Raw genomic sequence first — 22,796 nt, forward strand, 5'->3', positions numbered from 1 at the left:
AAACGGGTGAAAATCCCTGAATCATTCTGCATCAGGCTTATGTGACTGGCCCCTGGCCTCATGTCATTTTGCAAAAGTGCCCTTCAGGCAAAGCAAGTTGAGTATCTCTGCCAAAGTGGATTGACACAATATTTCCATAGCAACGCTGTTTGGTCCTGATGCCGTTGCTAGCGGTAAACACCAAATGAGCGCCACCATTAGCTAGCCCACCAGACCCAGTTGGTGTGCAGTGCAGTAAACTGAAGAGTAACAAAATTAACCTCTAGTAATCGTTACTTTTGTTTGAACAAATGTGTTCAACCAATGAGAAAAACTGTAATTTACACAAGTAAATTGTACATGTAAAAGGATTTTACACACCGTCAATGAGACTGGTCTACAGCTGGGTGTGATCCATCCATCCATCCATCCATCCATCCATCCATCCATTCATTCATTATCTGTTAAGGCTTATCCTCTTTATAGGGTCGTGGGGAACTGAAGTTGATCCCAGCTGATATTGGACGAGAGGTGGGGGACACCCCGGACAAGTCGCCACTCTCTCATTGGGCTGACACAGAGACAGACAACCATTCATGCTCATGTTCACACCTTCTAGCAATTTAGAGTTGCCAGTTAACCTAATTTGCACGTTTTTGGACTGTGAAAAGAAGATAAAGGATCTGGATAAAACCCACACTGACATGAGGAGAACATGGGGTTGTTCTGAAATATCATAATAGAAACTGATCAGTTTTGGGCTTGGCTGGAGCGGGCTGATCTCAACTAAAGTCATTCGTATATCAATAGTCATAGGATATTTTAGATTAATCATATAGTTGATTTATATTGTTCACCATGCAGCACAGACACAAAAAGAGGCATGTTCCAGTGCAGCATACATTGCAGGTCGATTGGCTGAACCCTTAAAAGCTGAAAACTAAACATAAAATAAAGTAAGAGAAGGAAACACAAAAAGAACAAGTTAAGTGTTAAATAGGGATCTGCTATGTTTCTGCCAGCAAGGTCTAGTCTGATCTGTTCTCTCAGGAGCTCCTGGTCATAAAATAGTAGCTTTAATAAGCAGAAGCCTATAAAATCTCCTGCTTATAAAATTATCAATCATCTCACAGAACTGTTTCTTAATAGTAAAATAGTATAAATTATAACTCAACAAATGTATTTAAAAATGCTTAATGTAGCTCTCTCCTCCAGAGGAAAAAAAACTCATTAAATGGCTTTTCCTTCTACCACTATGCCCTGGAAATGCCTCAATAAAAATAATCGGTCATAATAATCTGAGTCTGGTTCAGTGGCTTGTGTGTCTAAAGAAAAGATATGTAGGTTATACTGAGTTCAGAAAAAAGGCAACAAATCATTTTGCATGCAGAGATATTCAAAAAAAATGTAAAAATCTGTACTGGTTATGAAAAATTGCATATTTAAATAAGCGTGGGACTGTGCTTAACACCCACAAGGAAACACATACATGGTTTATACAGTGAAAATAGAGTATAGCCTATTTCGGAATTAGAACAATGCTTTATTTTAAAGGGTTTAGATTTTCCACAAAATTTGAAACAATGGCAGCTACTGTTTCTCACCCACTCTGATTTATTTAAGCGCTGCCTATCACTTCATTTTGAAAATTATTTTTCAGTGCTGAGTTAAAAGTATCTTCTTGAGTAGTTGTGGTATGTTTATTGTTTGTCCTTTATTTAAATACATGTGAGCGATGATTTGCCTTAGTTCATCTTGTAATGTTCCAAGTTGGAAAATCAATCCATCAATTTAGGCTGGAAATCTGTCACAAAAACAAGCTAATTAAAGATTATTAACCTAATTAAAGTGGCAGAGAGGGTGTCAAATGACTGATACACGTTTGGAGGTGGTCACTGTTGGTGCTGGAGCAGCCATTAGTAACAACGATTATCTAGAAAAGCTTGAACTCTGCTGTTCCATTGAAATGCATCTTTATAGTAGTGAAAGCAATTTTAATTCAAACCTTCAGCCTTTGAAAAAAGAACTTCTCTGTAATGCCTCTCCTTTTCCTAAAACCTCATATTTTACACAAAACTTTGTGCAGCGGGTTTTGTTCTGATCTCATACTGTTTTCGCACATACCAGTGGTTTTGATCCTGACATACCTGCCTATAAAATTCTACAAATACATAAAATATCTTTAAAAATTGAGCTTATTATTCAGAATGAATGGATTTATGAAAAGAGATGTTGTTGGGATGATTCATGTTTACCTTAGCCAGTAATAGGCTTGTGTGAAAAGAGTTATGTATTAAATTCATACAAATACATAATGTAGGTAAGTTCACCCGAAGGTGTTTTGTCTCACTGCTTATTTTATCCTTCTTTTGCTTTTAAAATTAAGGCAGTGCCAGGAGTAAGCTTTGTATAGCTGTAATTGTTTCTTAAATCTAAGCTTTACAATGTTTGTATTCAGGTGTTCATTTTATTTACTTATTGACTAAAATTTAGGACTGCATGGGGCTGGAGCCTGTCTGCATGCTCTCATGGCAGTAATATAGAGAAGGTATATCTCCTAAATGTAAATTAGATTGTAATTCAAATGGTTGGCTAATTTTTAAGAGAACGACAGTAGTAAGAGAAAGAATAAGCCTATACTTGGACATGACCCAAAACTAATGTTACTGGAGTAGTCAGCAGTGGCTTTGACACTCAAATGTATTTAGACTTTAACACAGCACTGAAAACACACTGCATGAATGGAATGGCTTTAAAGACATTTCAAAGATGCATCATCGATCTGCATGTTTCCTCCAGAGTTCCTGATAAATTAGCGATGAGAGATATTGACGCGAACCATATGTCAGACGTTTTGATGACAGAATTTTTGAGCCGGTTTAACGTGAGGCAGCAGAGGGAAGAAAGACGGGTTTCTCTCCTGCTGCTGTCAAGGTGAGGTGAAACACCCTCCAATGAGGGTTTGAAGGAAACCCCTGCTTGTTTCCAAACTTGTTAAACACAGAGATGGTGTTAACATGCTTTGTTCCAGCACTATTGCACAACCCCCACCTACACACACACACACACACACACCAACACACCCCTCCTCCACTACCATATCCGAACACTCCCCCGTTCGAAGTTGAGTAAACCTGCAGAGTAACAGCGGAGGGAGCTTGGCCCTGATTTCAGTGCAGTGGAGGAGCCGAGGGGCCCAAGGGACACTCAGGTTACCAGCGCTGAATCCTGCAGTATTAGCGGGGCACAGTGAAATAACAGCCTGCCATCTGGAACCTATGTTAAAGCCATCCTAGCCTTGCAGCGTTCAATCACGCTGACCTCAATTAAGTGTTATTTGTTCAGTATTTTTATTCACTTCTTCCTTTGCCTCCAGATCTCTCTGTCTCATGTGGTAATGTATGCCCTAACGCGCTGTGTCAGATCCAGAGCGATGGCTAGAGTTTAGGTTTTCCTACCAGGTCCTTTCTGCTCTGTATGAGCTTTCCCATTAAACTTTAAGCAAGTCCACCTCATGAGAGGTTTCGGGAGGGGGCACCTTAAGTGCAGGGAGATAAAGGCTTGTCTTTGTGCTGGAGAGATGCTTCGTGGTATGCTCGGTTAAGAGTGGCTGTTTTTTGGTGAGGCTTCATATTCTTGACTCAATATAGTCTTTATTGACCCCACTTAAACAGGCGACAATAAGCACATGTGAGCAGGCCTCTTTTGAACCCTGATGCTTCACACTTTCTTCAGTCCTAAAGGAAAATGTTACCCTGCTATTCATCAACAGTGAAACAGTTTTTAGAGAACAGAAACAAACAACTGGTAAAAATTGCAATATTGGTAGATGTAGACTGAATTAATGTATATATTGTCTTTCCTTTGCTTCACTGACATTTTGTGAAGCGCTCATGATCTTTTCATTACTCAGAGCGCACTACATTTACTTTTCCAAATTACAGTTTTATTCACTTGAGACTTGAATTATAAAAACTCAAACAAGATTTAATGTAAACATATTTTAAAATTAACTTTTTAAATGTTTAAACATTCCTCTATCATTTATATCATTTTTTAAAGTTTGTAGTTTTAGTTGTATTTTATGGAAGTATCTTTAGTTTAATTGGATTGATTTTCTGCATTCATTTGACAATTTGAATCAGGTTCCTTGAGGTTCCTTCTTAACCTAATGACGGTGGCATCAACTTGCTCCAGTGTGTGATAATACACTGCACTGTGGCTTTGCGGAATCAAAGGAGGCGTGATGGGCTTGGCACGTAAAATAACAGTGCTGGCCTCCAGTGTGACATAAAACATAAGCGTTGGCAGTGCTTTCTAAAGAGCAACAATGGCATCAATGTGCCACCGTGATAAGGCAGTGTAAAAACGGCTATAGAGTTTGGGTGGGAAGCAAGAAAGAAGCAGAGGACTTTCAACAAAATTAAAAGCATTTACACCATATATTAAAGCAAGAAAGGCACATATTGGGGCATAAAAATTGGCAAGAATGCAGAAAATTGTTACCCTCAAACCAATCATTTCATATGTGTCCCCCCACGATTATTTGAAAGATACCTACTCTTTAAAACTGGGCCGAGATTTTACCTGGAGTTGATTCTTTCTACATGAAAACTCATTATTTGTATTTTGAAAAATGACTTGGGACTAAAGCAAAGCTGGTCTCATCTCTGATATGAATTTAGAACGTTGTCCTTCACAAATGTTAAATTGGTCTCAGTGGCTACATTAAGCCTGGGGTTAATACACAGAAAAAAAGTCGTTTTTTAATAGCAGTTCTTTCCCACTTAACTCTTGGCAGTCTTCTTTCAGCTATAGTTGGATTCCTTACAGCATTTTGAGAGACTTGCTGGTGTGCTTCCATCCAGCAGATTTTATCTTTTGATAATGTGAATGCAACTCCTAATCGGGATTGAGTATCGTGACTTTTTGGCATGTTGGAATTCATTTTGGAAATATAATTTAAGAAAATTGTCAAGTAATGTCATACATCCTGAAAAAAACAGAGACATTATTTGAAGTTCATGAAAAGGAAAAAGTTATGAAAAAAAGAGACAACGCTGTAGTTTCAAACTGACATGGCTTGCATTTCTTTTTTTTAATTCAGTTTGCATTTGTAGTGAGTGATACTCATTCACCTTCTCATCCTGATTTCATCACTCTGGTTTTGTTTCCAAACTGATCAGTGGTATCTTATATTTCATGGGAGGACGAGTTTGAGAATGCTCTAGTTGTGAGTTGTGAGAGTTTTTTTAAATAACAAATTCATACATGAATTAATAAAAAATACAATGGAAAGCCTTAAATCAAGATTTACATGGTACATTTGAAATTTCATGAATTTAGAGGAACTCAACAAGAATTGTGTTGTCAGAAAACAGCGAGCTGCATATAATGTAACTGCAGCTTTGGTTGACTGGGGATTGATCTCTTCCACTGAAGCAATGTCATAAATTTTAATTTTTACATTGCAGCAACCACCAACATTATGCATAACCTTTCAGTAAGGTTTTATCATCCAGATTTCATAGTTGTATGCTTAGGTTTCATGCTTTCTCACTTATAAAAATTTCATTGTGGCTCCAGAGGTCTAGTTTTCTCTTGATGCAGGCAAAATATGCAAAAAGTGGAAGTGAAGGAAAGTTGAAGCTGAGGGGGAAGAAAAGATGCCGCTAGCCTAATGGCATGGAGATAAAGTAGAGGGGACCGTTGGTAGTGCAGTCCATATGGGTTTGAGCCCATGAGAAAATAACAGGCATTTTAAACCTGATATAGGCGCCCATGCTATAGAGTTTTTTTTTATTTTTATTTATTTATTCCTGTAAAGGATGTTTGTTCATTTTAACTGTGTCTGTCACCTGTGCCTCTGTCAAAACATTTCAACCAAGTCCAAAAGAAATAGAGACTATGAGCCTCTTATCTGTGTTTACCTTTTGTGATGAGTGAGCACCGGTCAAAAATTACCTAGTGATGTGTGCCACGCTCAGCATGTCACAGCGCTGGTTGGGTGCCAGAGATGCCAAGGAGATACAGGCTGCACGACTGGCATTTTGAATCCTCTACTAAATATCTGCCGCTATCAGTGACAGGCATCAACAGCAGAGTATGCTTTTAATAGCCGTAGAGACATATCTCAGAGGAATTCCCAAACAGGTGACATGAGGAGCGCTGCGGGTGGCTTTTGAGCATGCTGCCTTTTTTTAGTGCTTTCTGTTTGCACACCAAGCACAAGACATCATAACTACTCAAACATATAGGATGTGTTAAAAAATGTGTAAGTCAGTGAGCAAAACCTACATGAATCAAATCATGTTCTTACACTAAATAATGTTACCTTTTCGATCAAAGAATGTACATTTATCTTAAAAAAAGGAAAGTTTCAGTGCTGCATGAAAATGAACCTACAATTTACAATGACTGAAAATCAAATGGAGGAGCAAGCCTTCATTGTTAGCATATACCAAACAAGAATTTCAGCTCTGAAAGCAGTTTACCCCTGTATCCATTTGGTTAATAGATCCATTAAGCAGCATGGCGTGAGTGCAGTGCGGCTGCTGTGTACAGCGCAGGATGACGTGTTAATTCTGGGTAATTTATTACCCTGGGTGTCGCTGGGCAAGGAGCTCCTGACAGATCCTGTCTCACTGGAATCGGCCTCGGCCGGGCTTCTATGGGCATTGTGTGCTTAGCAGTGACTCCAGCATTCACTGCTCACATCCGCTGATGCAAGTATGATGTAAAAGCCTTAGTGCAGGAAAACAACAGTGAGGATGCACATAGTGTGGCATTATATCAGACTGGCACGCCTTGAAGGTGGGAGGCTAAAAGCACACCTGTGGAGAGGGAGAGGGTAATCAAATTTCCTCCCAGTGTTATGGGCACTTGCTGGCTCTCATATGGTTTTTATTTATGGAAGTATCCTTTTCTGTCTAGGGCCGGGCCCTGATTAGATCATGGATGCTGATTGTGGCCTAGAGCTGTGGTGATCAATCCAAATTTACTTGGAGAATTAAATTTATACATAGGAGGATGCAGTGCCCTGCCCTGATAGATGAAAGGGCATTTCCCTCGTATGCATCAACAATCAAGATGACAGGAAAAAAGAGACAGTTCAAATCTTTGATTTTGTTTCCTTGTGTGTTTTTATAACATGTAACACGGGCTTTCCACGGGGAATAAAAGCTGCATTAAAGACTGCTAGTCGAAAAAGGAAATTGCACAGGCGTTTGTGCATAAGCCTCAGCACTGTCTAATGTTCAGCCATTGGGATCAGAGAGTGCAGACCTCTGGTGCCTTAGAGGCAGAGGAAAGGGATTGTGCAGGTCAAGGCAGCACTGCCAAGCTACCCGTCAGCCATTTCATGTCATAATCAGTTAGGGGCAAATCAGCATACACCAACTCTCAGTGGCCCAGGAAAAATCCTCTCAGGATTCTTGTCTGTACTGGATGGCAAAATTAAGCTCATTCTTTGTGCTCTATTAAAGGGCATGTTTAAAAAAAGTGATGTTGTGATGCTATGTTTTCAGCACTAGAAAACAAGCACTGTGTGTTTACAGTAGGCCACTGCAGCAGCCACTCCTTCTAGACATAGCATCTTTACAGCCGGAGCTGTCATCCAGTCGATGATGAAGCTACAGAGTGATTAGCCCCACCCAGAGGCTGCTGAGATGGGAGATGTGGGAGGTGTGTGGTTGTCAAAGCAGGGCTTGCGGAGATGACTCAGTTAGGCACTTAGAGTAGGATCATTACCATGCAGGAACCCTCTGTCTAGCTTTGCTGTGTGTGCTGATTTTTTACTGTTGATATTGAACAGCCACTGGTTTTATTGTCTCTAACAGAAGAGTTGTGCTTGCTGCTTGTTGTGCATCGGGTTATCACATGGTTCTTCTGTTCATATTGTCTCGAGCCCGCCATGTTAGCTGATTCATTTTGCAAAGCACAGCTAAGATCCATATTATTGCTGTTGTGGGGAAACCTAATTAGTCCAGTTATGTGATTGATTGAAGCTTTAACTTGAAACAAATATAGTGCTTCCCACTGTTTGGTACTTTGTGTGTGTATTTAAACTGTTCATAAATTATAGCACTGTAGTGTAATGTTTCCTGCATCTCATCAGTTTGAACATTGTGGACAACAGCCAAACCCACGTAGTGCTCGGCAAAAAATATCATGGCATTGTCAAACAAAAATGTCATTGTAAACTCAACAGCTAAGTTACAATGTATGTCATTTTTTACACAGACTTGCCAAGTGTCCCAGGAAAATCCAGTTAGAATTTATAAGAAAAGGAAAATTTAAAGGAAATGGCTAGTTGTCTCCTGAGGTAGGAAGTACTAGACAGTGGCGATTGATGATTGGAAGACCTTCATAAGTCTGTGATCTTTGCAGTGCACTTCCTTACTCTGGGCTGACAGAAGTTACGTAGCATGAGGAAATCTCAGAACCCTCATTGTGAGTGGATTGTAATTGCTATCCAGCAGCACCACAGTACTATCTCACAGTCTCTTTGAAGGGAGTGCTTCCACTCAGGCTGCTCCTCAGAGCAACACAGTTGCCATGTATTAACGATGTCTTCATAACCTGGCACACAGGGAGAAAAGCAGAGTTGGGATTTCCACTAGTGGTAATCATGGAATACTGTGACTATGGTTATACTGTCAAGATAAGTATATAGTAGATAATCTGATTACTAGAGATGCCAATTGCAATTTTCTTGGCCAAATCTGATTTTCAGTTTTTTGAAAGTCTGACCTGCTGTTCTGTTTTTTCTTTTTTTTAATCTCAGAACTACAATTGAGAGAAGACACCAATATATTTGAAACCTTTCTCTACATTCACTGGAAACTAAGCTTGAAATAGTTAAAATGCATATATGATACAAAAGATGATTAACTCAGATGGGGGATGTTTTGATTGTGGCAGGCTGCCACAAAGAAATGAATGTTTGGGAAACCCTTTATTAGGTTTCTGCAAAATTTTGAGCAAAAATAAATGTTCATAACTATTGAAAAATCTAGTTAAAAAAAACCCCAAACAACAACAACAAAAAACCTCAGCTCATTTGGCTACGCAGACTATTCCTCGTTTTGATGGGGCTGTTATCAGCTCATGCTTAATTGACAGCTCCCCATCAGCTTAAGTAACGTCCCTATTTTATTTTCCTTTATATCACTATTAAATTGATCCTACTTGGTAAGAAAGCTAACTAGACCAACTGTTGCAAACTTGGTTAGACCAACCAACTCTTTGCTTTTATTTAACTGTATCTCCCAAAAGCAAATTTGTGAATCTGAGGATAGCCAAGAAATGACCCGCCCTTCTCTTCCTATTAGTTGCTAGTACTTGTTGCCTTCGTTGGTTGGATTGGTTAGGTTTAGGCAGGAGGAGTGGGATTGATTAGGGGTTAGGGTGAGAATGTCAGGTTAAGCCAGTCAGAGGCACAGTAAGGCAGAGTAAGGTGGGCCATTCCTCCACTATCCTTGGATTCGCAAATTTGCCTCCTGAAAATGGCACTTTAGAGTTTTTGCATTTTCCATTCACTTACATGAAGCAGTTGGCATTAGTATTCAAGTATCCCAGTAATCTATTAGCTATCCTGACTCATTGGCTAACTAGACTAAGGTTGACCACCCATATTTGTGTTTTTATTGAGTTATACCTCCCCTCACGTACACCTTACTGTTAGCATTAGCTTTGCCATGCTACACTTTTGAGCTACTTACGCTGTGATTAATATAGATTTTGGTGATGTACTACAGTCTGCTTGTAAGCAAAGTAGCTTTCAAACCATGTGCAACATGCACGGGAGGAATGAATTACACCTTTTGACAACAGCTTACAGTATTACTGTCTGTGCCACATCCCAACGTGGCCAATCATCTGTCATATGCATATAAATATGACTGGTACCGGATCGGCTTTATCTGAGACTGACCAGCTGGTCACCAGTCATGGCAGATCAAGCTTCATATTGACAGATCCCAGTCACCAGCCCATCAATTGATGCATCTCTACTGATTACAAGTAGACAGCTCTAAATAAAGGTGTGACTGCACCTCCAAGGTTTTAAGGACACGTTCAAATATGCCTCTTTTGGTTGAAATTAGAGATGCATATGTCAATGTGCACTATATTGCGTACTGTGAATACAGCCCTCATCTGTAGTCAGGTCATTCCGGCCTACAGAAAAGGAAGTTATTTACATAGTTGTTTGCATAATGGGCAGGGGAGTGAAATCCAAATACAAGTGGTCACTTGAGACACATATGTGACAAAATTCTAATGCCATGAGTCAACTGAAATCTGGCTTAGTTCAGACACTGTTTGGATTTACTGTGCTGTGTCTGTTTGATTTAGTAAAAGTTTTCCATTTTTTTCTGCTCTTCTCTCTTTTTTGTATATCCTCTGTAATCATGTGTGCAGGATAGTGATTGACACCGTCTCGGATTAGTCCATGATTTATTTCTATCTTTCTTTGAACAGATGCATGTTTACTAAATGTTTGATAAGTAAATAATTTAAACATGGATTTTACACTCACACCACTGTGTTACACTACTCAACATTATCCATGCACCATGCTCAGATCCAACAAACTGCTGGATCATTAGTAGCATTAAGGTGTGATAACATCAGTGACTCATTTTGTAAACATTGGATTTTCCAAGAAACTGCAGACATTTAATTTTAGTATTTGAATACAATGACACTAGCATGGTAGATACCTGCTTTATTTCTGCTCCTTTAGTACTTTTCAGAGTCTTTTAAGTTACCTTGTCAGCTTGCTCTCAGGGTTGAATGGAAAACTAATAAAGTGCTGGGGGAAAAAAACAAACAATAAACATTAGCTTTCACCTCATTTTGCATCCTCTGTTAAGTGGCAACATTATTGCATGAATACTTGAGACCATTGCAAAACCTGCACAGTACAAACAGTTAGGTTACAGTATAATGAGACCAAGGCAAGTGTTATTTTTCAAAGCCAGTGGTATGTGAAACAGAAAAATAAAGAACTTTTTTTGTAGCTATAGGCTTAATAGGATTGGCAACATTACATTAAAATACAATGTGCATCAAGAATCCAGAATGCACAGTTGGTGCTATCATGAAGATTTGTCAGAGAATTATATCTGTGCTAAATTTTATTTAAAAAAAAAAAATCTAATCTACAGTAAGAAGACGGATATCTGGGAATGAGGATTTTGTGGTGTGGGTTTGCATCCACTCCGAAATATTAAGACAAAATAAAAGCCTCGCAGATTTGAGCTCACTTATCTGCCAGCAGGACAATTTCATAAGGAAATAGAAAAATGTTAACAGTTACTTATCACTATAAATTGGAACCAGAAGTATACAAGTCATGTTTAACCCTTTATAACCTTAATCAACATCAGTTTTGTTGTGCTGCATTCAGATGCCTTTCACAAGCATTTCAACCTCTGATACCTGAAAAGAGAATTAGTGTAATTTCTTTTGACAACCTGGGAAAATGCAGTGAGCACTTAATGTAAGAAATGTCCACCAAATTGCCAGAATGAGTGAAAGCTGACAAGAAAATGACCTTTGTTTCTGTTTCTTTGTCTTTTATTTTTAAACATAATTTTTAGATAATTTTGTTGTAACTTCTTACTGATTTCTTGCTATTTTGGGGGCATTTCTTGTTAAATTTCATCATGCCTTCTTCCCATGTTTTTGAGAGGAATGAAGCCAATTTTATTTAACAGGGTTTAAAGAGTTAAAACACTTATTTGACCAATTACTAAAATTGAAAAGTTCTCAATTTGAGTTCCTGAGTTGATCTACGGTACATCTGCAAAATTACTCCCATTTTTCAGTGATGATCAAAAGGAAAATGAGAGCAGCTCTCTGTTAAAGCAGTCCAAAAAAAGTATTAATTAACTATGTCTGCTAAAATCTGTCAGATGGCAAAGGCATACATTTAGAAATTTAATCAGCTGTTCCCAGCCACTGTTTCCAAAAAGCAGAGGACCTCCATTATATGTAGCTCCCAGATAGCTTATAATGTCACCTAAAAGATTCCTGTTGAATGTTTTGCGTTTAGCTAAAGGATTCTATGGCCCGAACACTCAAAGAGAAGATGGAGGCATGCTAGCTGATGTTGGATTAGAGGTCAACATGAAGTATGTGAAAGAGTGCTCATGTAATCTTTGTGCTGTCTCTGCATTGGCTCTTAATGATGTGTGACTGTCTGATCTTGTCCTCACCAACCCAACTCGTGGGGGTTGTATTATCATACTTAGCGTTACTAGGGATATAGATTTTTCTGTATGCTGAGTCCCTGAGATATATGAAACTCTGGGATTTCTGCTTTCACCCCAAGAACAACATAGGTAAATGGATTTTTATTTGTGGACCTGTCTATGTGACAGACCAAAACAGTTTTCAGGGACTATAACTTTGGTAGAAGGTAGTTGTAATGAAAACTGTTGACACCAAGGTTGATCGATTATTCACATAAACAGGGACATTGTATTCAGGAAAGATGTTGCTGTAAAAAATGTAAAGAAATGTTTCAGTAATGTGAGCTCCTGGAACTAAATTCAGTTCGCCACCACTGCAGCTTTGCATCAAAGCAATGTGAGTAGAACTGTGGTAACCTTCCCTCCATCTAACCTGCTTAGATATCCCTCCTTCCTCCCCAGTGAAACTTTTCTGTACCGGGATGTTGTTCGAACTACAAGCTGTACTCCTGCATTTTTGTGTTGCCCGCCATGCATGCCGCTACCACGGACACAAAGAGTATAGGAGAGCATCAAGAGACAGACCCACCCCTCTCTTTCGCTGCAACTCAAACCAAACTCTTATCAAACAGCAAAATGATCAGCGCTGATCAAATATAAACTAAGATTCTGTTGCTGAGTTGCATATCTCTCGCCTCAAATGTTTTCTGAAACATATTTTAGCTGTTTAACCCTTGAACCCCTGGATAGACATAATTTTTCTTGTACTGCATTCAGATGCAATTAAACCTCTGAAACCTGAAAAAAATGGTTGATTTCTGGGGATTTCTGGGGAACTGATAATAAAAAATTTGGCAAGTAATGTACTGCAATTTGCAAAAAAATAGTAAAAGGTGACAAGAAAATGACCTGAAAATTAGCTATGGGGGATTATTAAATATTGTCGTATCTGGGAAAGTTGTCCCATAAACGGATCTTTATAATTCTTATAATTATATATTTAGAATTATGTTGCATTAAAAATGTTTTATTTTATTTTATTTTTTGCACTTTCCTAAGGTTTTTTGTTTTCGTTTTTTTGCTTTTCTTTGTGTTGCTTATTTTCAGGTAATTTCCTTGTAACTTTTTACTAGTTTCTTGCTAATGCTTAGCCGGTCTTTTGTTATATATATAGCTTGTTGCCTTCTTTGCATGCTTTTGAAAGAAATCAAGCCAATTTGCTCTGGTAATACGAGATAGTTTCTTGCTGGCCAGCCACCATTATTTCATGTGTACGAGTTCCCATTATGTCAGCCACCAGCGGAAGCATTTATTATTCTGGTTATGGCGCGTTGCATCTGGTAGTAGTAGGTTTTCTACCTCTTGAGCAAAAGCTTCCTCTTTCTCTATTTGCACTGGTCATGTAGCACCAATTTAAAAAGTATTTGTGTCTTTCCACTGCATAGACATCGTAGTTTTATTAATTTGTTTATTTGCACAGACTTGTAAGACAGAAAAGAAAATTTAAAAGTTTGAATATGTGCAGGAGAGGTTAGAAGCCAAATATGGCTTTTGGAGACAACAAAGAATTCATTATTGATCAATATTTTTTTTGGACTAAGTAGTGATACAAAGTCCATAAAAATGTACAAATTATAAAAAAAAGTTTGTATTTACCAAATGAAATGCGCTACAATTAAATCAATGAAGTGCTATGGTTCTTCGCAGATGTTTTTTTTTTTTGTAAATTGCAAGAATGTCCATACTTATTGAACTGATGGCAGTAGGTTGTCCTAGAGAGATGGTCCTTTGTATTTCAATGAATAATGACTAACTGAAGAATTTAACTTCTGGTAAGATTAAAAGGCCACCTCTCCATAAGTGAAATATATCTTACAAGGAAATGATAGAAAATTATATCTGATATCTGAAACCTGGCATATGAAACGCATATATTTTACATTCAGTGAGAGAATGTGTTTTTGTAATTCCAGTGAATTCTCAGGGCTTGGGAACAGCATATAAAATGTTTTTGTTCAGAGTATCATTTATTAGCAGCACTTCAGTCCCATAGACCCTCCTCAGGCTACGGCTGCAAACCTCAAACATTTGTAAGTTTGACAGTTGCAAGTTTACAGGAAGTTGATTATTGCTTAGCTGGTATTAGGTTTAGTTTCACCGCAGGCACACATCAAACTCAGGTCCAGGCTTTGCAAGATAATGAGCATTAAGAGGAGACTAATGAGAGACGGGTCACCACCTCTGCACTCAGCAGCCTTGCTTGGGAACAGAGGCACTTCAGCCTGGTGGAGAGGTCCTCTTTTAAACCTGCATGAACTTCACATTAATTTGTTGTCCCCGACTTGCTCTTGAGGACTATAGTGAACCTTATGAGTCCAGATTGCTTATTAATATTAATTCAGTTTGGGATATGTAACTCTGCATCATTCCTCACATGCCTCATCCACACCTACACTGCACTGGCAAGCCAGCAAAACACACAAATGCACTTTGTTGTGGTTTGTTTAGCAGAAACATTGAGAGGTAGACATTTCAGCCTGCCATAGCATAGTACATTTTGCTGTATATGACCAATGTCAGGGACGTACATCAGTGCAGAAAGTGAAAGTGCTTCTCCCTGTTATTTACCGGGCGGGTTTAAGGGCATTATTCCATCGCCTGCTCCCTCTGTCAGGACTAAACCTTGAATTGCTTAGAGTGATTAGTTGCAGGGAGTGTGCTGCAGCAGCGGTCCCAGGCTACTTTTGTTTATGTTAAGGCTTTTACGCATTGTGTTTAATTTGCTGGCGGGGCTCGCTTTTGATCCCGGAAGGAGGCAGCTGCTGAGATGCCCCCCACCACCAACACCAGTGTGCCCCCCTCCTCGCTGCAGCTTGCATTAGCACCACAGAATTCAGATCTGTTTGGCAAGCTATTCGACCCCCCCCCCACTTACACACGCCCACCACCCCCTCTACCCGAGTCTCTTTTCCTCTGTTGAAAACGCACCTTTCTGTTGACCAAGGAGGCTTTTCTTGAGCCCAGGCATGTGAAAGATTTTCAGAAAAGAAGTAAGTGGTGCCTGTATGGAGCTTTCCTTGCTCTCAATGGAACCTGTAGGCAACGTTCTTGATATCTCCCCAAATTTCCTCTCTGTTGCGCTACAGGCTGCTTTTGTGTGTAGATGTTTGTCTGCAGTGTTGCGAGCTAAATGTCACTAATCCTTTGAAAATGTGACCAGGTTATACAATATATTAAAAAAAAACAAAAAAACAAAAATATATTTAAAAAATAGGGGTAAGGGGAAAAAAAGTTTCAACATAGTGTTGTGATATGTTGTGTGGAAGCATCGTATTGATACACACAAATTAAACTTTTGTTATTCAACTATTGTAATGAAATCAATTGCTTTTTCAGTCCACTAGATAGATTGACAAAAATCATTGACATGAGAAACCCTTTGTTGACCAATTATTTTCTTTGAGGACATAATTTGCGTTTGGCAAAGGTAATAAATCACAATATATGGCGATATATGTTAAAACAAAACTCAGTATGTCACAAAACATTTAAAATCGCAAAATATTGCATTGGGAATTGAATTATCATGATAACATCTTATTGTGGAGCCTCTGTTGATTCCCACACCCATTAAAATGGTTTTCCTGATGTGTATATATGTTGGTAAAATTACTGATGATTAAGTTTATATGTATATATATATATATTTGCATGCTTGATCAATTGTGATTTGGGTTGCATAATCTTTCTTTGGTTCCCCTAAAATGAAAAGCTATAGTCCTCCCAAAAATATTCAGCTCATGCACATCAGCAGCCGTTTGTCTAAAAATGTCATCACTAATCAGTAACACATTATATCTCAATCGTAGTGATAGTAATTAGTAATAATACTAAGTAATTAAGTGATTTCACAGACAAGTAATCTGTAATCATTTTAGATTATACTCCAAGGGATTTGCCAAACACTATGTGCATGTGTTACTTTGTCTGTTTTCTGTGTTGCCTGAGAATGTTATTTCTTGGATTTTGCATGGAAAATCTATGACATGTAAAGAGCAGCAAGCGTTTAATTATCATGGAAAACAGGGCTGTGTGCAGAGAGAAGGCTAGATTTATATGCAGCAGCACTGAATAGCAATTCTCAGCACACTGCTAATTGTTTGATGGATAGTACAGAGCCATTTGCATTTATATTGTACCCCAAACGCCTCCCACGTATTTAGATCCCATATTTAACTAACTCCTGACACCAGAGCAATGGTCACAACGATCTGCCCAGCAAAAACCTTAACAAGTGTTTTAACAGGGGCTTCTGTAACCCACCGTTGACATTGCGGGTGGGTTTGTTTTATGGGTTGGTCGAGGCTGCAAACTTTTTATCCTACTCTAATTTTTATGGCTTTAAATTTGTTGTCTTTGGCAGTATTTGTTTGAGGGAATTAAGAAGTGCTGATTATCCAGAATTATTACTGTCAGAAATAAAAACAGTTTTGGGTGTGGGTATGCATGGCTAGATTTTATACTAACATGGCCACATCATTTTACACAAAGTATGAATAATAGAATTCCATTTTCTTGCATTGTAGTATAAATATGTTTGTGTTTTGGATGGTTTGTCGGAAAAAATAGCAATTTTAAGATGTCACCTTGGACTCTGGGAGCTCATAATGGGTGTTATTCACTACTTTCTGACATTTCCTTGAATTACTAGAGAGGACATTTGACAATGAAAATAATCATTGTTGCAGCACTAAAAAATGCTACATGTAAGGTTTTGTTCTTGTTGTCCTTTTAGTGTGTGGTTAACAGCTGTGCCACTGGTGGACTGGGTGTATGCAAAGATCTATGGTGACAAAGATGATTATATTTCTAACACAAAATTGTCATGACAGTAAAGCTAGGGGAACAATGGCCTGAGTGTGTATATGGTTGATGGTTTAGGTTGTTATTTGCAGCAGCATAAGCTCTGCCTTCTGTCCGGTAGTTTTAATCTTTGATCATCGGCGGTGAAATCATACACACGGCAACAAACTGTCTGTACCAGACAGAAGATATGTGTTTGCTTCTGATTATATGCTGTCTTGAGCAATTTGACACCAATGCTCTACGATATTCTCTATTTACTGTTTCTTGTTTCAGTTAAAATTTTGTCATTTTTTGATTTAACTTTTTTCTTGCGCAGCTCTCATAGTCTTTAACTTATCTGTGATGACATGTTCAAAGTACGAATTAGCTGATCATGATTTGCTCTTAGTTAATGGATGCACTGTATAAATTTTGAAGTGCAGCCATGGCCAACTTTTTGTAGGTGATTCACACCTACACACACCGGCTTGTTTCCAAGGTTGTTGAGCTCTTCAGGAAAACCTTTTTTTTTTGTTGATCGTGTTTTTCATGTTTGAATCTGCAGCCAGTGCCTCCACATACACATTTCAGCTCTCCCAACAAGAGTCTTATGCAACATCAATGTTCTGATGACTCCAATTGACACAATTCATTGTTCATTGCTCCCTGCAACACTTTCTCTGCAGAATCACATAATCATTCTGCTTACAGCTGCTATACATTTGCTTTACAACCACAGACAAACCCGAATCTACCCTGGCCAATTCTAGACAATACAATTGAAAAATGTAGAGTGTGCAATTGTTTTAAAAGGGAAAACAGACCATCCATCATTTCTTTTGTCTATCCAGAGAGACCTCAATTGATTTTTGGATCATTGCGTAGATATGCAGTTAGCTTCTTTTTGGCACTGCTCAGGCTTTGCAGACTTAGAGGAACTTTGTCTTTGAAATAAAAGCATGTGATTGTTATCTTCGTTTCACAGATTTCAATCCATGGCAGTCACTTTTCACTGGTCTTTGTAAATAACTTTTCTAACTGAGTCTCTGCAAATGTACCCTCATTAACCTTCTCCTTCAGTGTTTCAAGCTTACTTCTTTCTGTCCCTTGTGTCTTATGATGAGATGGTAATAACATTTTAAAAATAGTCTTCTTATCACTTTCTGTTTCTTATTAAGTGTTGAGACATCTTGCTTAAATGAGACCTTCTGTTTGTTATCTTCACATAGCAGTTTAATACAACAGTGGTATTTTCTTTGTTTTGGCTCCTGTTCCCAGGATTTAGACCTAGACAGATGAATAAGAACAACAGCTTTGCTCTCTGGCGCTGAAACACAATGATAATGCCAGATGTAACCTATTTATGAAGAACACTATTTCGTTTTACAGTATGCTTTGTGTGAAAATTCAGACAGCTGCACTTGAGGTGGATACGTTACGAAGGCCTAACATTTGCATCCCATATCATCTGTCACTGTGTATGGCCTGTTGCTTTTTTGAATAACTCCTCTGGGTTTCCCATGGCCTCAAAGGTACATCTCACTGCATACCAGCCGATTAATAATGAGGAGGAAGGGCTGTGCAGAGGAGATGGCTAAAGCAGTAAGCCCGGCTCTTTGGAAACAAAAACAATGCACTTTACAGAACATTCTTGAAACTTTAGAAAGCTGCTTGTTCTGTGCTCTCTCACATTTGCATAGCATCAAGGATCTTGAGCAAAAAAGGTAAAAAATTAGCAACCCATACAAGCTGCATCTGAAATCTTGGGAGCAGCTGAAGTGCTCTTGCAGCTTCAGAGTGGGAGCATTTTCTCCCCCCCCATGTGGTGGAGGTCCTGGTATTGAGGCCCCAAGTCATTAATCACAGGGATCTTTTCAGCTGCCAATACGTACAAAAAGAAACCCCCAAACCCAACAATGGTGTCTTCAGTAAAAACTTTCTTTTTTGTAAGCAAGGGCAAATATAGTTCACTAGGGATTGTTTATTGTCTGTCCGGCATAAATCTCATACAGTATTCATAAAGAGCTTATCTTGTGGAAAAATCCTTGTCTGAACAACACAGTTGTATTGTCAGTAAAAACTCCCCGATTTGCCAAGAGTAGTTTTTTATCTCATTTTCAAAAGCTGAGTTCTCTTATCCAGTGACTCGCATCCCATTTTTGCTCGTAGTAAAATACACTCTCAAGTGTGGGAGCAAGAAGAAGTGGAATCCTACAGCATGAATGATAATGTTTTCACCTCATAATGTATAATTATGGATATGTCACCATGACATTGCATTTGGAAGAAGCGAGGAAATATATTACATTGCTGCAATATCTGGCTCACAAATTCCCTTTGTTCAGTAATTGAGCTTCAAAGTACACAGTGATGGAGCCTTTAATCAAGTTTATATCCGCATTGACATTTGTTAATCCAACTCAATATCTTTAAACCATGTGGTCTCTTTGAATGAGCTGTTCGAAAGGCGTCAACTGTTCACTCCTTCAGTATTACATTTTAATTTATATCACGTTGCACTAAAATTGCAAATCATTTTTTGTTAAATTTCTGTTTTACTTATTTATATTAGAAAACAATTAAATAGCATAACCAGTTGTGTTTGAATATATATTAAAATTGTTCTATGTTTTCCTCTATTGATCTTGTACTCAGCGTGCTTTTTTACAGCTGTGGTTTTATGTTTCAGATTTTAATCATCCCTGCTGGTTGGGTATAGTCCTAGATTTGTTTGGCTCCTCAGTTTTCAACTGGTGATGATTTGTTACTTATAAACAACACAATTCATGGAAGGACACCTGCCACTTTTACAGATGCTGGAGGCCCGGCATTTCTATACGGCACATAAAATGGAATATTTGTGGGAGACTTGCGCCGTAAACTTTATGGCCACAAGATTTGTTGTGCCATAATTTATTAAATCTAATCCTGGTGGTTCTTCGCGCTCTCCCTGTGAGCTGAGCCATGCACACGCTGATGGTTGGAAACATGCATTTGCATTTTATTTATTTCCGCAGTTACTTGGTTGTGTGTATGTGTGTGTGTACTTTCAGATGATCAATGATGTTTTCTAATATTAAAGTGTATCAAACCTCATCAGGGTTGCAAGTGATTTTATGTTTGATGATGCATTTTGAAAGGATTACATTTAAAAATCAACACTGCTGTCAAGGCAGCCTTTTATACATCGAGTATCCTTATTCTTTGTTTTCTGTTTTTCTTCTACAGAATCACTCAAACTAAACTGGCAGTGTGACCCACATTTGATGTTGAAAATAGTGTGGAGGCAGCCATGGAAGTGAAGGAACGCAGACCCTACCGCTCACTCACTGCCCGGCAGGACACAGAGCGCCGTTACACCAGCTCCTCAGCAGACAGTGAGGATGGCAAACCCAACCCCAAATCCTACAGCTCCAGTGAAACACTCAAGGCCTTCGACCATGACTCAAGAATGGCCTACGGAAGCCGCGTCAAGGAAATGGTTCATCACGAAGTGGACGAGTTCAACCGGCAAGGTTAGCCTCAGCTATGCCAATATTATGAAATACTCTAGTACTACACTATTATGTCAATATAAGTATATTATCAGTGCACAATGACATGAAAAATCCTGTTATTAGATAGAGAGCACATTAAAATGCCTGGTCTCAATATATGCGTCATCGCTTTTTAATGAGTCTCCTGATAATTCACATTCAGCTGCTGTAGAGGTCACTCCACATTGTTTGACTATTAACAGAGGCGGCCAGGGATTGAATTTACCATGCCAGTGTTAAAAACTGCATGGCAAACATGCAAAGCTTTACCTGCTCTTTCAGTTATATTATTGATCGTCATAGTTCAAATCAGATGTGATGGCACTGTCGAGGTAGCCATAAATCCAGCTGAAGCTTAGGAAATTTCAGAAATTTCCTAAAACAAAAAAAGTGAATTTTTAATCAGAATGATACAGGCCATTTCTTTTAGATGTTTCAAAAGAAACAAAAACCTTATTTGTCTGAAATTATTGGTCTATTTAATTCATTTTCAGGAGTTTCAGAATCTAGACAGATTCTCAAATCACCAAGGACTGCTTTACAACTCTCCTGACTTGCAGTGATAATTTTAATTACCTTGGTAGAGAACTAACGAGAGAGGATTTAGAAAACAGCTGTCCTAAGTTTTCAAATAAAACATAAAAGCTGTAAAGATGGCATTTGAAAAATGCTGTTGAACAAATGCAAAATATCAACTGTATTAACTGTAAAGCCCTAATATGTTTCTGATTGGATTTCTGACTGGTAACTCCTCGTGGTAGGATCAAGACTCAGATCCAACATCAGGATGCTGAGATAAATTGTGATGAAAGCAGCATACTGAAAGACACCATAATAACAACACAGTCTTGTCCATAGGGGCTCTACTGTAAATACTTAATGTACCAACATCTTAATGTAGCTCCACAACTATTGCTTGCAGAAAATTCATAGCATTTCAGAATCAGGAAAAGTCATGAAAAATTAATAAAAATATGTTGTGTGTAATGCCATTTTACAGCAGTATTATGTGGATAGCCTTCCATGTTACGTTATATAACGGCAAATTTATTTTCTATAGCAGCTTAGGTAACGTAGCTCTTGTATGCGTTAGATGTGTGATGCTTTGTTAACCGTCTTGTACATTTAATCAGTTTCTTCGTGTGCTTAATCTGTCCCTTCATGTTTCCCTGATAGCTGGAATTATGTGTGAATCTGATATGTTTAATAAATGCCAGCTAAGTTTGGCAAGCAAAAAAAATATGGGTCCTTCAAAAATGATGGAAAATGTTTAAATTTTGTTCATGAAAATATGTGGGAACCTTGTAAAGAATTACTGCACCTCTGAAGGTCAGGATGGTGCTGTTTTTTTTCTGTAAAGGATTTGGTTTGTTGAGTGATACAGTTAGTAGCTGAATTAATTAGAGGTTTGTATCTATTGGTTTTGCTGCAGGAGCAGACTTTTCCCTTCGAAACCTTGGCTTTGGGGAGGCCCTCCCGACCCACGTAGCCACATACAGGACTGATCTAGGGATGCCACATCGTGACTACTCAGTCAGTGTGGGCTCAGATGCAGACACAGAGACAGACGGCATCATGTCGCCAGAGCATGCAGTCAGATTATGGGGCCGCAGCAACACAAAGTCAGGCCGCAGCTCGTGCCTCTCCAGCAGGGCGAACTCCAATTTAACTCTCACTGACACTGAACACGAAAACACTGAAAACGGTAAGGCACTTTTCTCTTTGACTTTTTTTCTGACTGTCCTTATCAGATCTGATTTCTTTTTCCATGTGGATTTGATTTAGATGTCTAAGTGGAACAGAGCTGTGTTTATTTTTTTAAGCATGTTCCTGTAGACTGAAGCAGAATGACATGCTTTGTTTCTGAGACAACAAAAAACACAAGCTAGACTGTTGTGTGTGGTGCAGTCGATGACTAAATGATCATTATATTGGTTTAGATTTTGTTAGTTTTTGACACTGCTTGACTTGAATCTGTGCTACAGCAAGATCATCTTTTTTTTTTTATCTTTCTAATGTCTTAGTACATTTTGACACCCAGTCAGCCAAACTGGAACAGTCTGATCTCTGTTCACGTTTTGCAGAATTTGGCTAAAAACCAACATCCTTGGAAAAAAGACGATATCAGTGTTAGACAGAAATTTGGAACACTATTACCTCTGCTGTTCATCATTCCCAGATCATTTTATTCTCGCTTTCTTCCTTTTTTTTGCTTCTGTGTGTGAATCACTGTGTG

At 38.5% G+C, this 22,796-nt stretch overlaps 1 protein-coding gene across 11 annotated transcripts in view; it reads left to right on the forward strand.

The window, feature by feature from the left end:
* tenm4 (teneurin transmembrane protein 4) overlaps positions 1–22,796 on the forward strand; it is a 269,283-nt gene that overhangs the window by 96,154 nt on the left and 150,333 nt on the right. For all 11 annotated transcript variants that reach the window (XM_088079182.1, XM_088079181.1, XM_088079183.1 and 8 more), the window contains 2 exons: positions 20,253–20,539; positions 21,993–22,265. In XM_088079182.1, coding sequence (XP_087935308.1) covers positions 20,317–20,539; positions 21,993–22,265 — 496 coding nt within the window. In that variant the 5' untranslated portion in view covers positions 20,253–20,316. The remainder of the gene's footprint in view (positions 1–20,252; positions 20,540–21,992; positions 22,266–22,796) is intronic.

The sequence above is a fragment of the Plectropomus leopardus genome, chromosome 6 (genome assembly GCF_026936395.1).
Source record: "Plectropomus leopardus strain MGB_pleo_1.0 chromosome 6, ASM2693639v1, whole genome shotgun sequence".
Lineage (NCBI taxonomy): Eukaryota > Metazoa > Chordata > Actinopteri > Perciformes > Serranidae > Plectropomus > Plectropomus leopardus.